The sequence below is a fragment of the Camelus dromedarius genome, chromosome 13, assembly GCF_036321535.1.
Source record: "Camelus dromedarius isolate mCamDro1 chromosome 13, mCamDro1.pat, whole genome shotgun sequence".
Lineage (NCBI taxonomy): Eukaryota > Metazoa > Chordata > Mammalia > Artiodactyla > Camelidae > Camelus > Camelus dromedarius.
Window position 1 is genome coordinate 1,838,641 of NC_087448.1, and position 14,761 is coordinate 1,853,401.

Here is a 14,761-nt window from a genome sequence, read left to right on the forward strand (position 1 = left end):
CCAAATGCAATTTCTCAAATGTCACTATTGCATTTCTAATGGCTTATGCATTTGTCCTAAAAATAGTTCCCTCACACACATCAATTGAAATTCCATCCTAGGTGTGATGATAGAACACTTTGAAGTTAGAGAAGAAAATGTCTTGTTTTTTGATGTCAATTCTCATTACTACTACTAATTATTATTATTATTGTTATTTACTCAACATGTTTATTGAAGGCCTGTGGCTTCCCATGAACAGCGGCTCTGCCTGGTGGCCTGGGAGACCAGGCCGCACGTGGGACAGCCTGGCGCAGCGGGGCGGGGCCGCCCGGAGCCACCACCGCGCACTTGCCGCGCGGGCCTCCATCATGCTGGGCCTCAGTTCCCCAGCTGCAGACGGCAGGGGCTGAACTAACCTTCTCTCCACCTCAGTCAAGAGGTGAGTCGACAAGAAGCTTAATGGGCTTTGATAGCTGCTGAAAAACTCTGTTCCTCTACTTCTGCGTTCTGCAGAGGGAACCAGGAGCGTTCACGGGGAAGCCGCTGCAGACTCACTCCTCACGCGCGGCGGAAGAGGAAGTTTCCGCTTTACTCTAAGGCTGGACTTGACTGTCCCTCTCCAGCCGTGAGGAATCTCAATTTCATTTCCCAGCATCTGTAAACTAGGATAATCGATAGCTGACCCAAAACACGGGTTATTATTTGCACAATGTGTAGCGTTTATAAGGCACCTTCGCACCCTAGCTAAGGGGACCCCCACCGTGGGATGTGCGTTGTCACTGGCCGTATTTGCTTCTGGGGACACCGGGCTGAGAAAAGTGACTTCCCTGAGGTTGGACTGTATGAGGAAGCTGGTCCCCATTCAGACCATCCGACCTCGAATCTCATGCTGAGGACAGCACTGAGCCTCCGTAAACTGCTTAAGGTTTACTGCAGGGCGGGACAGGCACCGCGCCTTCGGCTGCAGGAGAGGCAAGCGCGGACGCCGTCCTTGGGAGCCAGGCCCTTCGCGCAGGTGGAAGCCCGCAGTGAAGTCCCCAGGCCCCGTGCCCCGGGCTCCTGTTCCTGCTCTGGTCCTGGCCCAGCCAAGCTCCTCACAGCTCCTTCAGTTTCCTCCATCATAAACAGAGGGTAACTCCCCATTGCCCGGGGCCGCAAGGGCAGGGACAGGATGAACACTCAGTTCCACTCCCGCCATCAGTTAACATGGGCCCACGGTGCCAGATCCTGAGCGCCAGGCAGGTCTCCCGGGGGCAGGCGGGGGGTAAGACGGGGCAGGTTTTGGAGGGGGAGGGTAGAGCTCAGGGGTAGAGTGTGTGCTTAGCATGTACAGGGTCCTGAGTTCAATCCCCAGTGCCTCCTCTGCAAGTAAATAAATAAATACACCTAACTCCCCGCCCACCCCCCAAAAAAAGCAAAAGACAAGAGGATGCAGGTTTTGCAGCCCAGTGAGGGACATGTGGCCTGTGAGCATCAGGTCCCCTCACCTGAGTCTCAGCACCTCACCAGGAGCACGAACATCTTCGAGGCAGGGTTGGTATAAAGATTTAACATGAAGGGTACAAACACCTCACGCAGCGCTGGCGTGCGGCAGACAGTAAACCGTGGCTGTAACTCGTCAGCACTGCCGACTGACTTTATTTAAAGCTGACTGGCTTCAACAAGAGCATTCTCCTGTTTAATAGGAGCACTGGCTTAACGAAGCGTTAAATGGTACAAACCAAGATGTGACCTGCTGCTCAGCTTGCAGTGACTTCAGGTAGGGGCTCTACACTGAGCAAGTATCCACCCCATTTTTGGAGCAAGATCAGGTACAAAGCAGAGACAGAGACACGGCCTCCTGCTTCCCTTCGGTCCAGTTGGAATACGCACCTGTTGTCACCCTTTGGAGGGAGGGACACAGCACACTCGTGTTTGTTTTGTGAGGAAAACAACTACAGTTAAATATTCTGAAACGAAATCCCGCACAGAAACCCCAGAAGGCTCCCTGGAGGCACGACACACCTCTTCCCCAGTTACCCAGAGCCCCCACCTGCGTGCAGGATGAGGGTGAAAATGACTCAGGGCCTCAAGAAAAGCAGCAACTAGCTATTTCTCCAGATGAAACAAATCCAGCAGTCTACCTCCCAGACCACCTAAAACCACCTGGAACCAAGGTTACAGAGGAATGGGCCACAGGCGACAGCAGAGAGGGACGCAGACAGCATCCGCAAACCCCGTCCCGTATGCGTGCCAGCGACTGCTGAGCCAGGTCGCCCCAGACAGAGGGACTAGCAAAGCCCGACCTCCCGCAGAAGCGCGCTGTGTCTCTGGAAGCGCAGGCAGGAAGTCCGTAATTTGCCTCATGAAAGGTTTAATACCTCAGCACACTGTACCTGGAACACTGTGTGAGCATGAGAGACAAACGGATGTTTCATGTAAGTACCTACTCTTTCTAAAATAAGTGCATGGTAATAATAAAATGGCTTTTGCTTTGGTAAATGCTTTATCACTTCAGCATTTGCAACCACGGATAGTCCCGGGTACCGAGCCCACAGCACTGTGTCCAAGTCGCTGGAGGGCACCTGGACGTGGGTGGCCCGTGGGGCCTGCCACTGTGGCGTGCCTTCCCAGGACCCCGAGGCACCCTCCTCTGAGCCCCCCGCCCCGGGAACGCCATGCCACGGCTGCTCACTACACCATGCTTCAGAGTGAACCAAGCTGCCTTGCCCAGGCTAAAATAAAGTATGTTCTAATGGCAGCGGTCTAGACCCTTTACCTGAACTGCGATAACTTAGTTATTAAATGTAAGCAACTGGTGGTTGGCGGGGGGTGGGGGCAAAATGGGTGAAGAGGGTCAGAAGTACAAACTTCCGGTCACAGGTAAGTCATGGCATATGATGCACAGCAGTTAATACCATCCCGCAAGTTTGAAAGTTGCTAAGAAAGTAAATCTTAAAAGTCATCATCACAAGGTAAAAAAAATGGTAACTGTGTGGTGTCAGATGTCAACTAGACTTGCAGCGGGGACCGTTCGGCAACAGACACAAGTATCGAATCATTATGTTGCACACCTGAAACATATGTCAATTATACTTCAAAATGTAATTTTAAATAAAAAAAATCCCAAAAGCAAAGGTAAGCAACTGTTCAACATTAGATAGCTTTCGCTAATCTACTTTCAAAAAGAATCCAACCCCGTTTTCAGCACCGCCTCTCCCAGGGTTCCCTGGGTCTTTCATGATCTAAAGCCTAAATCCTGATGTTCTAAGTGATTTCTTTATCCAGTGTCCACTGGAATTAATAACAATGATTTAAGACTGCCAAATCCAAAAACTCTGCCTCTGTGTAAGATTCCCCATTTTAGAAAGAAAAACTGGCTAGCCACTTGTCCTTATTGGAAACTTCATTAAAGGCAGGGAAAAAATACCCAGCACGGGATTAACCACATGCCAATCTCTCACTCACTTCACCTCCTCTCAGAACCACCCCGTAGGAAACAGAGTTGACCCTTGAATACCACGGAGGTTAGAAGTGCTGACCAAGGGCAGTGGGAAGTCAGAGTGTAACTGGGGGTTGGCCCTCCACACTCCCAGCTCCTCTGTACCCTGGGTTCAGCTTCCACGGATTCAACCAGCTGCGGACCGAGCAGAACCACAGCATCTACCTTTGAAGAGAATCCGTGTGTAGGTGGACTCACAGTTGAAACCTATGCTGTTCAAGGGTGAACTGCATTTTAAAAGTGAAGAGCCGTGGATCAAGAGTTACGCAATTCACTCAAGAGCAAACCCTCCCGGCACAAAGACGGTGCTCAGTGAGGTCTGGCCCCTGTCCTCGGCCCTCTGCAGGGAGCCGTCCACACCAAAACCGAGTAAATATGAAGAATCCCACTGTGAGCAAGTACATTCTATTCAATTTCCATAACTCAACTTTCATTATTAGCTCTAATTAAAATTAAAGTGAAAAACTAGCAAATAGAACTGTTTTAAATAGAGTTCATTTACATAAGCAAAGATTCCTTCAGAGTACTTTTGTTGTCCTTGGACTGTTATCAACTATTTTAGTTAACTTGTTTTCATATAGTAAACTTCCTATTTTTTATTTGTCTAGGTAAATCTTACCAAATTTAAACACTTAAGATTCTTAAATGTTTTGGAGTTTTGCTGGAAAACAAATGCCTATTTGTAGGTACTAATATGCAAAAATCTCACCATGTGAATGTACGATCAACTACAATGTGCATTTCTCTAACAGCCCTCTATGTTGGAAATTTACTGTAAAAGTTAGGGACTTACGTCTGGCACAAAAGAAGTTCTCACCATTTCCCAAATGGAGTAAACAATCAGAAAACAACTTGTTTTATTCAAAATAAACACATGCCGTACAGACCCTTCGGTGTTGCCGTGGTGACCCAGTTCTTCCTTGCAAGGGACTCAAGACCTAACAGACTATGGAAACTATCCTCCCCAATGTGTGAGTCAAATGACCCATACATCGCTCAGAAATGAAAATTCCACTAACTCTTTCAATAGGTGGCAGTGAAGGACACAGATGACCACGCAAGAAGTTAGTCTAAATCAGGACAGCAAAGCTTTTTCACACAGGGCCAGAAGATAAATGATTTCGGCTTTGTGGGTCACGTGGTCTCCGTCGCACCGCTCACCTGGCGCTGTACAGAAGCAGCCTCAGACAGTGTGTTAGCGAACGAGCCTGGCTGAGAGCCAATCACCTTTATTGATGGACACTAAAACTGGAATTTCATATAATTTTCATGTCACGAAATAGGATTCTTTTGATTTTTTTTTTTTAAACCATTTAACAATGTAAAGATCACTTTTGGCTCACAGGCCATACAAAAGCAGGTTGTGAGCTGCATTTGGTCTGCGGGCAGTAACCCCCCCCCACCCTCCCCCCGGTCTAAACATATACTGTCTGGGCACTTATTTTTTGCTGGCAATTAGGTAACATCTACTTCATTATTAAGTCAGGATGATAATACAAAATCTGCTTAAGGCTTTATCTAAACTGCTGGTGTACACATTTTTAAGACAAAAATTTAAAACTTACTTATGTCAAGATTAAATGTACTGCTAGGCAAACTGGCCAAGTTGCATTTATTTCTTGATGTCACATCTGTACAGCTGTCATGCACACAGCAGGAAACACACCTTGGTTTCACAATGGCACCCGGCCGCACTTCTGATCAGAATACAGCAGGTGCAAGTTCACTTGGAAACACTTACACATCGTGTATGAGTTAAAGACGCTACACTGGTATTTCTAACAGCAAAAGCGTGATTTGAAGGTCCATGTCTAGACCAGTCCTGTTTGGGTTAATAAAAAAAAAAAATCATTTAAAAATGGCCATTTGGGGAATGGGCCAGTATATAAAATGTTTGACATGTAAATATAACCATTTAGCTTTTTAAAAAATATTTTCAAATTTTAAACCTTTTTATTGAATTGTTACATGGATATACACTATTATAGCAAGAAACAAATTTGCTATGGGCTGTATTTTTAGCAACTTGGCTAAGTTTAAAAAATGTATTCATGAAGTAATAACATTTTTATTAAAATAAAACAGTAGCTAAATGAAATCTTTTCTTCCCACATTTAATGTGTTGGGTTGCTTCCAAGTCATCCCTGCCCCCAGCCAAAAGAAACCAAAATAAAACTGAGACTCACTTGAGTGTTTAATTCAAACCTATATTTGTAGTTTCTAAAATGTTGATCCACAGACCACTTTCTTGTTACACATGTGCACCAGCAGAAACGCAAAGAGAGTCCCGGCTGTCCCTTGCAAAAGGAACGGCTCCTTTCTAACTGTCTTTAAAAGTCCACGTCGTCCGGTCCCTGCACCGGTCCGAAGGCGGCGACGCAATAAATACCCGGCTGGTCCTGCTCGCGGTTCAGCGGCGCCACTACCTGCTGTAGGCCCGCTCCTTTTTGGACTTCTCCAGGGCCTTGTCCATGGTCTTCTCACTCTCGCCCCGACACCTGGGGCAGTACCACTTGCCCTTGGGCTTGTGGCTGAGCCCCACGCAGGAGAAGTGGAACCACTCAATGGGGCACTCGTCGTTATCGCAGCCGATCATCTCTCCGTAGGAGACCTGATTGCACAGACAGTACGTGGGCTCGTTCGGGTCGATGGGAAGGTCTGCGGGGGAGGCTTCCCTTTCGGCCTTGGCCTTGGAGCGTTTCTTCTTCTTGGAGGCCTTGGCCTTCTTCTCCTTGGGCGTCCCGGAGGAGATGTCATCGTGGTCGTGGTTATTTGCTGCGTTTTCCCGATTCTCATTGTTGCGCTGTCGCCGGGACCTCTTGTTGTTGGGCTTTTCTGCCTGCGTGATTGTCTCATTTTTTGACTTCTCCTGGCCAGCTCTGCTGTGGCCCGTGCTGTCGCTGACCTCCTGGTGTGCCTCAAAGAGCTCCACGTGGCTGTCCACCTGCCTGGCCCGGTTCTCCACCAGCTCCACCATCTGGCTCACGATCTGGATCTTCTCATCGCCCAGCTCCTGGCTCCGGATCAGGGCCCTCTGGATGCAGGGCAGCACCCTCCTCCTCTGGGCGCCATCCGTCTCCCGCTGAAACTTCTCGTAATACTCATCCAGTTCCTTCAGGATTTCTGCAACAGGGAAAAGAAGCATTACACCCAGGCCGTAAACGCTACCCAGCCTTCTAATTCCCTAGCCGGTAAAAAAAAGTCACTGCAGTGGACGGAACAGCGAAGGCAAGGCTTCCTAGTAGGAAAGCCTTGTAACCTGGAGGCCTTTCTAGCAGGCTTTTTTTTTTTTCCTGTTGAAGAAAATCCCTGGAACTAAATACAAATGCCAACATAGTTCCCATTTATCAAAGTGCCTCTCAAAGCTCCCCCAAGGGACTCTGTGTGCGTTCAGAGCATGGGGAGCAAAAGACTCCCTGGACAGGCAACTAAGGGGAAAGTTCAAATCAGGTGAAGGGCTGAGGTCCAAACTTTTATTTTCTATAAAATTAATGATTATGTACTGTTTTCCCCATTGTTTTTACTGAAATATTTTTGTAATAATTTAAGGCCGTTATCCTCTTTATTTTAATGTACTGCCATCTTGAATACTCTATCAAACTAGAGAATGTGTATACTACTTAGTGATGCAGGGCCTCAGTTTACCAGCCACATCATTTTCATCCCAGGACGTATAGAAATATCTCTGTATTACCCTGTATTACTGAAAACAAGAATGGTTTGTCACCATAAGCCAAACAACCTAACCTTGCTTTAAAACAAAAGTGACAGATTTTACTTTTGCCTTTACTGCTTAAAACAGTAACCTTTATAGTTAAAAAAGGCAACAGACCTTAAAACATCAAAAGCTAACAAAAAACCCTCAGTACTAAATGTAAACTTCTTGGACAGGTTAGAAGACAGTGTATGTGACTTTAAAATGGAATTTGGCAAATGTAATTAGGCGATTTCTCAAGAAATAAAAGCTGTTAGATAATCTGATTGAAATAAGGAAGGTAAATATTCCTGCCAAAAGTCCATTTAAATACACACAAATTCCCAGTTATTTTCCCCAAACAGTAACCACTAAATTAAACAGTATCAGATTCTTCTCCTGAAAACTTTTTGCAGTCTCTTAAAATAAAGCAATTCTACTCTCAAACTAGGAAATGGGGGGGGTATAAAATGTGACATTAACCCTTCAGACCTTATCTTCAAATAGTTACAAAGCATAAACCTAACACTAGAGTAAACACATGAGCTTAGGCCAACACTTGGAGCGTACCTAAACAGCACACAGTACTTTCCAGGCTATATTCTTCAATGAAAGATAGCTCTGAAGACATTTCCTAGAGGAACAATGCAGACTGTCTGCCACTAGAAAGGAAGAATGCCAGTCTCATTGTCTCTTGGAGTAATTAATTCTGCAAATAAACAGCTATGCTCAACTTACCCAAGTTCTACTTCGTAGATGTTATATGAGTTTCTGCCATTTATTTTTAAGTGGATTACACATTACAAGACTGTATTACTTGGTTTAGTCAGTAATCAATTTCTAAAGACAATGTTGGCACTTCATAGAAGACAATTCTGTGATATCATTAATTTAAAATTTAACAACATATAGCTTCTTTTACAACACATGCAAGCTTACATCCATGTGAAGCCTCACTGTGGGAAAGAAACAAACATCCTGTCACAAAATTACCAAAAAATAATGGTTACCTACACAATGGCATACATTTCTTTACTACCCCAAGCAAAGTCACTGAAGTACAAACATCTGTAAACAGGAACCCTGCCAGCACACCTGACTTCTTCAGTGCCATCAACTCCACGCAGCTGACCCTTTTTCCTAAAAATGCTCCACACCAACATCTCCGTAGGAAAGCAATGATACCAGGAAAGAATCTAAGGATTAAATAAATGAGACCACAGCAAAATTTAATCTGATCTGTCCAATTATTAGAAATGTATTTTAATTCTACATGAGGACTGCACTAAAGTTCTTTATGAAGTTTTCCTTCACAGGGGCGGGTGGGCAGTTAAAATATAATACTTTCAAAATAACTGAAAAACATTTTAAATTCAAAAAAGCCTCAAATACGATTGGTAAACTAATTATTATCCATCCTTTTGAATTAACGTCCATTCCATGTTTACTAAGCGAAAGACTGTAAACCAAGTTTGCCTTGCAACCAAGAAATTCTTTAAACACAAAACCTCAATTTTTAGAGCCATGGTGCGTATCTCAGCATTTATAGTGAGCCGCACCAAATGAGTAACTATCATCACGACGGAGGTTAGGCTTAGCAGCTCACTCCTGGCACTGCCTTCGCCGGGAGCCGGGGTGGGGTGGGATGTTCTCCTTCGAATGAGCCAAACGCGCTGAGTGTGTCAATCCCGCGGACGACACTCCGGTTCTAAAGCAGTGAAACAGGCTTCTGGCAGTAAGAAAGTAACCTTAAGAGGTATGCCGACGTGGGCGCTAGAGAATTTTAAGGACGAACTTTTTTTTGTTATCTTGAAATGTCCTAAAAGTGCTAACGAACAGTACCGGCGACGACGAATTCCACAAAGACTGGTAAAGCCCTTCATCCCCCGCTTTCGCCGTTCCACCACCAAGCAGTCTCCGAGCTCGGGCGCGCAGGGCCCCCCGGAACCCCCGAGAAAAGCCCCTGGGCCCGGTCACTCACGCTTCCACTGTTCCGCGCGGCCGCACGCGCGGGTCCCTGGGGCCCGAGCAGGAGGCCCGACGGCGTCCTCGGCAGTCCCGGCAGCAAAGACTGGCGGCCTCGCCCTGTCCCCCGGACGCCTCCATGGCTCTGTGGCGGAAGTGGCCGGGCTGGCGTCCTTGGGAGTTGGGGGGCGGGACGGGGCCGGCCAAGGCCAATGGGGAGGCGGCCAGCGGGCAGCGCGCCCCGCCCCGGGAGCCACTGCCTATGGGGATCGTCCGACCGGAGGGCGAGGCCAGGCGGGACACCAATCACAACGCAGGGCTAGAGAGCACGGCCCGCCCCAGCATCACCAATGGCCAATGCGAGGCGGGAGGCCGGGCGACCCGAAGACATTCAAATTAACTCGACCTCCTCTCTCCTCCCCGCTCCTCTACGAAAAGAGAAAAAAAGAAGGCGGCGGAAACAGAGACCCATGCCAATCATTGCGCAAGGCCCGCCCTCATCCGGCCCAGCAACCAATGGTTCAGCAGCGGACTGATAAGGACATTCCATGGGAGATGCCACGGCCAATCACGGGAGGCCGAGGTAAAACGTTCGCAATATGCTAATAAGCCTCCTATAAAAATCGCTGTGAAGCCGACCCTCTGGTAAAGCGCACAGGGGCGCCTTCCCCGTGGGGCTTCGTTTTGCGCTGCGGGGCGTGCTGTGGCTTTCCACCTCCCCCCCACTTTTCCGTTTCCCTACTGCGTAGTCCTGTAAACATTAGTAAACTCTGAGTGACTATCCACGTTCCAAATACAGCCCCTAATGCCATGCCTGACCTGGCAGGAAAGTTTCCCCAACAGCCAACAATTCCCAGCGGACCTGAACCTCTCCGTCTCTCTCCGGCAGTCTGGGCGGCCGGGGCTGCAGAGAACGACCCACAGGTCCTCTCCCCTGCCATGTTCCTTTCCAAGCCAGCAATATTTGCCTGCGCCCCCCGAGCGCAGCACAGATGGGCGACTTCCTCGCCCCATCCTCCTTTCCCTCCCCTCCCCTTCCCCACTGCATGCACTGAATAAAACCCTGGCCCTCCGCAAACTACACCCGGCCGCGTCGCCCCTCTCACGTCGGCCCTCACTAGGTGTCCAGCACCGCGGGAGGGCCGGGGGCTGGGAGGGGGCGACCAGGGCTATACCACGCGGAGTACCGACCCCGGACTTTATGTAACAGATTCGGGACTAGGTGAAGGTGGTTCCGGGGATGGCGAGCAGGGCCGGGGGACCCCTCGCCAGCAGGGCCCTCCCAGCAGTCCTCCGCGCAGCCCAGTCCCTGCGCCCCTCAGCCTAGCGACCGTGGCACATCCCTCCCTCGGCGCAGTAGCCTGCGCCCCCTGCGCCCCCTCCCCCGCAGCACCCCGCCTCGTCACTTCACTACAAAGAGCGCTTTGCTCGCACAGCCTGGCATTCAGACCTCTCGTTCCTCTTTCCTCCTCCGTGTCCCGGCTTCGCGCACAAGGACCTTGGCAAATCAAAGACGCTCCAGCCCTTTTGTTTCTTCCCGGCCAGGACCCCGCAGTGGGCTCCCAGCTCCCCAGGCGGGGAGCAGGACTGCCCGCGGCCCCGCGGCGCGCCGCGACCGGCGGGGATGGAGCAGCCGCCCCCGCCCATCCATCCCGCCGTACCTTGGTATTTCGCGTCGATCTCCCGCATCAACGAGACGTTTCTCTGCAGATCGAAAGGCAGAGACTCGATGGAGTCTAGGTAGTCCTCCACATAGTTCACCAGGTGGATCTGCTCCCCGTTGGCAGGGCTCAACATGGTTCACCGAGGTCCCCGGCGACTCCGCTTGGCTTTCCGCTTCCTCCGGCCCCCGCCCCCTCGGAGCCCAGAGCTGCAAAATGCAAGGCTCCCGCCCGCCGGCGCCCCCCCTCCGGCCGGCCCCGCGCCGCTACATCTGCGAGCCGCGCCGCCTGGGCCCGGGGACCGGCGCCTGGCGGGCCGGGCCGGCGCTCGGCGGCCTCGGGCGCGGGCGGGCGTGCGGGCGCGCACCCCGGCGCAGGGGCCGGGGCCGGGGCCGAGCGAGCGCGGGAAGGGGCGCGCGCCGCCCGCCGCGCCGCACTTGTCCAACGTGGAAAACCCAAATACCAGTTTCAAACACTTGGGAAACATTCGGCCCCCCGCACCGCGCATGCGCCCCAGCTCCACCGCCCCCCTCCCCCGTGGGCCCCGCCCCCGCCGCATTCACGCCCCCCACCAGCCCCGCCGCGCGGGGGTGTGGCTTTGTCTGTCACTTTTGCCAGGGCCGGGGTCGCGGGGCCGGGGGGCGGCGGGAGAGACGCAAACTTTACTAGGAGTTTCGCACTTGCAGGCAGAGCGTGTCGGGCGGCGCTCCACGCTAGCTGGAGGATGCGGGGTGGCAAGTGGCCCCGCCCGAGACTTGGCCGGGACCAACTCGGCAGCGGGACCATCACAAGCCAGGACCACCACCTCCCTCCCCTTGCTCAGCCCCTCACCGGAGCCCGCCTTGCAGCGGGAAATAAGTATAGCGCAGAACAGACTGGCAACGTCAGAAGCCAATCCACTTGCCCCCTCACCTGGATGGCCCAATAAAGACGAAGAGGAGGCGGAGTAAGCGCGAATAGCTCCTCCCCTGCTCTTACTACAAGAAACCCGCGTCCTCCGGGGGGTGGAGAGACTGGGCCGGCCGAGCAGGACGGAAGTATTGGCGCATGCGCACTTGTTGACCAAGGCGGCCGCCTGCCCGCGCGGGAGACCTACCATTCGGCAGTCGGACCACCACTCCCAGCAGCCTCGGCGGCTTGCGCGCCTGCGCGGTCCTCGCCGCCCGCTTTTGTGTCGCCGGCCGGAGCACAGCGCCGAGAGGCTTGGAGACAAAGGGGCCCGAGACGAGAGCCGTTCCCCAGCGGAGGGTGGTCGACCCAGATCATTCCCGCCCGTGCCCTGGAATCCGCTTATGAAGTCCGCGTCCCTACTTGGAAAGACCACCCAAACTGGGGCGGGGCAGGGGTCCTGAGGGTCTCTCCCGTGCTGCCTCGGCCCCCCCGCCCCGCCATGGCTCCTCTCCCCGCCCTAAACTGCCAGATTTGGGCTTTCTGAGGAGCCCCGTTGCCTAGACGACGGGCCCGCGAGGAGCCCCGCCCCTTCCGGCCGAGATCCCGCCCATGGGCGTGACCTCGCTCCTGCTTTGTCCGCGGGGCGCGGGCCCGCAGGCGAGGGTTGCTTCCTGGTCCGCGCTCCGTCGCCTGAGCGCTTCCCTGTTTTTCCGCGGTCTCCTCATCCCTAGGGCAGAGTTCTTCGCCGTCTCTGACCCCGTCAGGTCGCACGGCCCCAGCCTCCTCACGTCCCTACCAGCTCTGCCCGGGGCCTGCGCTCCTCTGAGTGTGGACGGGCGTGCGGGCTCGCTCGCGGTGCGCTGCTGCCCCGCGGACGCTCCATCGGGATGGGAGCGGTGCTCTGCGGTCTGGCACGTTCCCGTGGCTCTCCCGAGTGTCCGGAGAAGCAACGTTGTGACAACCAGGACTGCTGGGAATTGTTAAATCGCTCCGTGTAGTCCAGTAGAATTCCGGGCCAGTCCAGTGTGTGTACAGTAGGCTGTGCTCCGCAGTGATGCTCCTCGCAGCCGTCTGCGGGGCCTTCTGCGATGTGGGTGTCCGTGCAGCACAGACCAAAATTGAGCTGTTTGTCTTTCGAAATGAGTTGTTCACATTGGAACGTTGCTGCAGTGATAAACGACGAATAATACTTACACTTCGAAGTAAATGGATTTGAGCTTCACTCTCAACTTCTCGTCCCACCAGCACATCAGGAGAACGTTCACGTCGGTATTTGGGAAAACCGTTGTTATTTCACTTAGAGATTCACACTTTCCCAGCTTGGGCCAAGTTTAAAGCAAATGATGAGTCAAGTTTCATTTACTGGCCACTAGTCTGCACAGAAGACTGTAATACTATGATGTTATGTGGAAACGGATAGAGATTAAACGTTGAACAAGAAAAAAGCATATAAGTAATTTTAAAGTACAATAGCAAGAGAGATTCTTTTAACCCTTAGATTCATTGGTTCTAAAATGAGTAGTGTTTATCTGAATTTAAGAATAAAAGTGAGCAATAATTTACTCCAACAATAAGCTGGTGGGTTTTTTTCTTTTTTATTCACGATGTCATCTCAGTATGATTCATGTTTTCATGGACTTCACAGACACGAAACAAAAAAGCTTCTTACTCATTCAATGAGAAATATTTAATGAGTACCTACCATGTGGTAGCTACTGTTCTATGCACTAGGGATGCTGTAGTGAATAAGGAGCTTACATTCTATCAGACATTTAATTTTCCCCTTGGACTTAAAAGTCAGAAAATACTGCGTTAGCTTTACAAAATTCTTAAAATGTATACCAATGACTTCACAGTTTTCTGGACAAGGTTAGAAAACCAATAGCCAAAACATAATTGACTGATCACCCATTTTAAATATGCCACTAAGGAAAAGTGTTGAATTTTGAAGATACACTGAAGAATCTTGGTTGTTCCAATTTTGTTCTTTGGAGTGTGTTGCAAAAATAGATACTAAGTATTTTTTCTAAAGTTAACATTTCTGGTTTAACTGCCTCAGACGCATGGGAGTAAAGGAGATGAACATTCAGTTCTTTATGCTTTGAGGTGCTTAAAATATAAATCCTAACACATTCATCTCAAACTTAAATGCCCTAAACAGTATGCTACCTTATCTACTCTACTCTTGATTTACAAAAATTTGCCTTGAAAGGAAATGTAATGCAGAGAACTACTCTTTGTTGTTGTCATTAAAGACTAAGAAATGGTATTCATGGTATTTCAGAATCATTAATTTCAGCACACTTCCTTTTCTGACCTGGACTGGGAGGTGTCACTTCAAATTAAGAGGAATACCTCTCCCTCTCTCTCTCTCTCTGTGCTTCAATAAATATGCATCATTAAATAATGGGTATGTTTATCACTGTTTGAGGATTCTCAGAAGACTTAAGAAAAGGTAGCATTAGCTGCCAGCTAAGGGCTGAGCACCTTACAGGACCAGTTTTTGCAGGACAGAAGATACCACTGTTTAAAACTAATCATTTCCTAGGCGGGGAGAGTATAGCTCAGTGGTAGAGTGCATACTCAGCATGTACTAGGTCCTTGGTTCAGTCCCCTAGTGTCTCCATTAAAAATAAACAAAGCTAATTACCTCCCCACCCCCTTCCCACCAAACAAGAAAAGAAAAATCATCATTTCTTACAGCCAATTAAAACATGCCAGCTATCCAGATTCCTGTGCAGGATTTGGTCCTCAACGTTACTTAAATCTGCTTTTATACTTATAGCTTTTTCCTTGAATTCCACATGTTCTCACAGTTTGCAGTCAAGCCTTTTGTTCATCTTATTTTCCTGGCACATCTAGTATCTGGATCAGAGCCTTCTCTACCAGATGTTTTCCTGCTCAGATCTCCTCCCACCTTCACAACAGGTGGATTTCGACCGAGATTAATTCAGCAACCCTTTTCTGAATTTGGTGGCGGGTACAATGAGAGAGTTAACTTAAGAATTTACAATCTAAAGTACTCAGGCAGAGAAACACATATTGTACTAGAAAGAAGAGATAGTTACAAAAGAACATTAAGAGAAG

At 50.0% G+C, this 14,761-nt stretch overlaps 1 protein-coding gene across 2 annotated transcripts; it reads right to left on the reverse strand.

The window, feature by feature from the left end:
• Window positions 1-5,649: 5,649 nt before the first annotated feature.
• Window positions 5,650-11,060, reverse strand: ING1 (inhibitor of growth family member 1). Of its 2 annotated transcripts, XM_031466326.2 has the most exons (3): window positions 9,139-9,427; window positions 8,253-8,353; window positions 5,650-6,586 (listed from the first exon to the last, which is right to left on the reverse strand). In XM_031466326.2, exons 1-3 carry the CDS (start codon window positions 9,261-9,263, stop codon window positions 5,886-5,888), a joined length of 927 nt encoding a protein of 308 aa, XP_031322186.1. In that variant the 5' UTR covers window positions 9,264-9,427; the 3' UTR covers window positions 5,650-5,885. The 2 variants fall into 2 exon arrangements, with proteins under 2 accessions (XP_031322186.1, XP_010992526.1); XM_010994224.3 differs by lacking the exons at window positions 8,253-8,353; window positions 9,139-9,427 and adding an exon at window positions 10,784-11,060.
• Window positions 11,061-14,761: the final 3,701 nt, after the last annotated feature.

What these genes read in the sequence shown, in the direction of transcription:
- ING1 (XM_031466326.2), bottom strand. Translation starts at nt 9,263, where the DNA reads ATGGAGGCGTCCGGGGGACAGGGCGAGGCCGCCAGTCTTTGCTGCCGG. An exon ending in CCGCGCGGAACAGTGGAAGC is followed by an intron (nt 8,354 to 9,138) that starts GTGAGTGACCGG and finishes TTTAATCCTTAG; the next exon opens with ATTCTTTCCTGGTATCATTG. An exon ending in GATGGCACTGAAGAAGTCAG is followed by an intron (nt 6,587 to 8,252) that starts GTGTGCTGGCAG and finishes TCCCTGTTGCAG; the next exon opens with AAATCCTGAAGGAACTGGAT.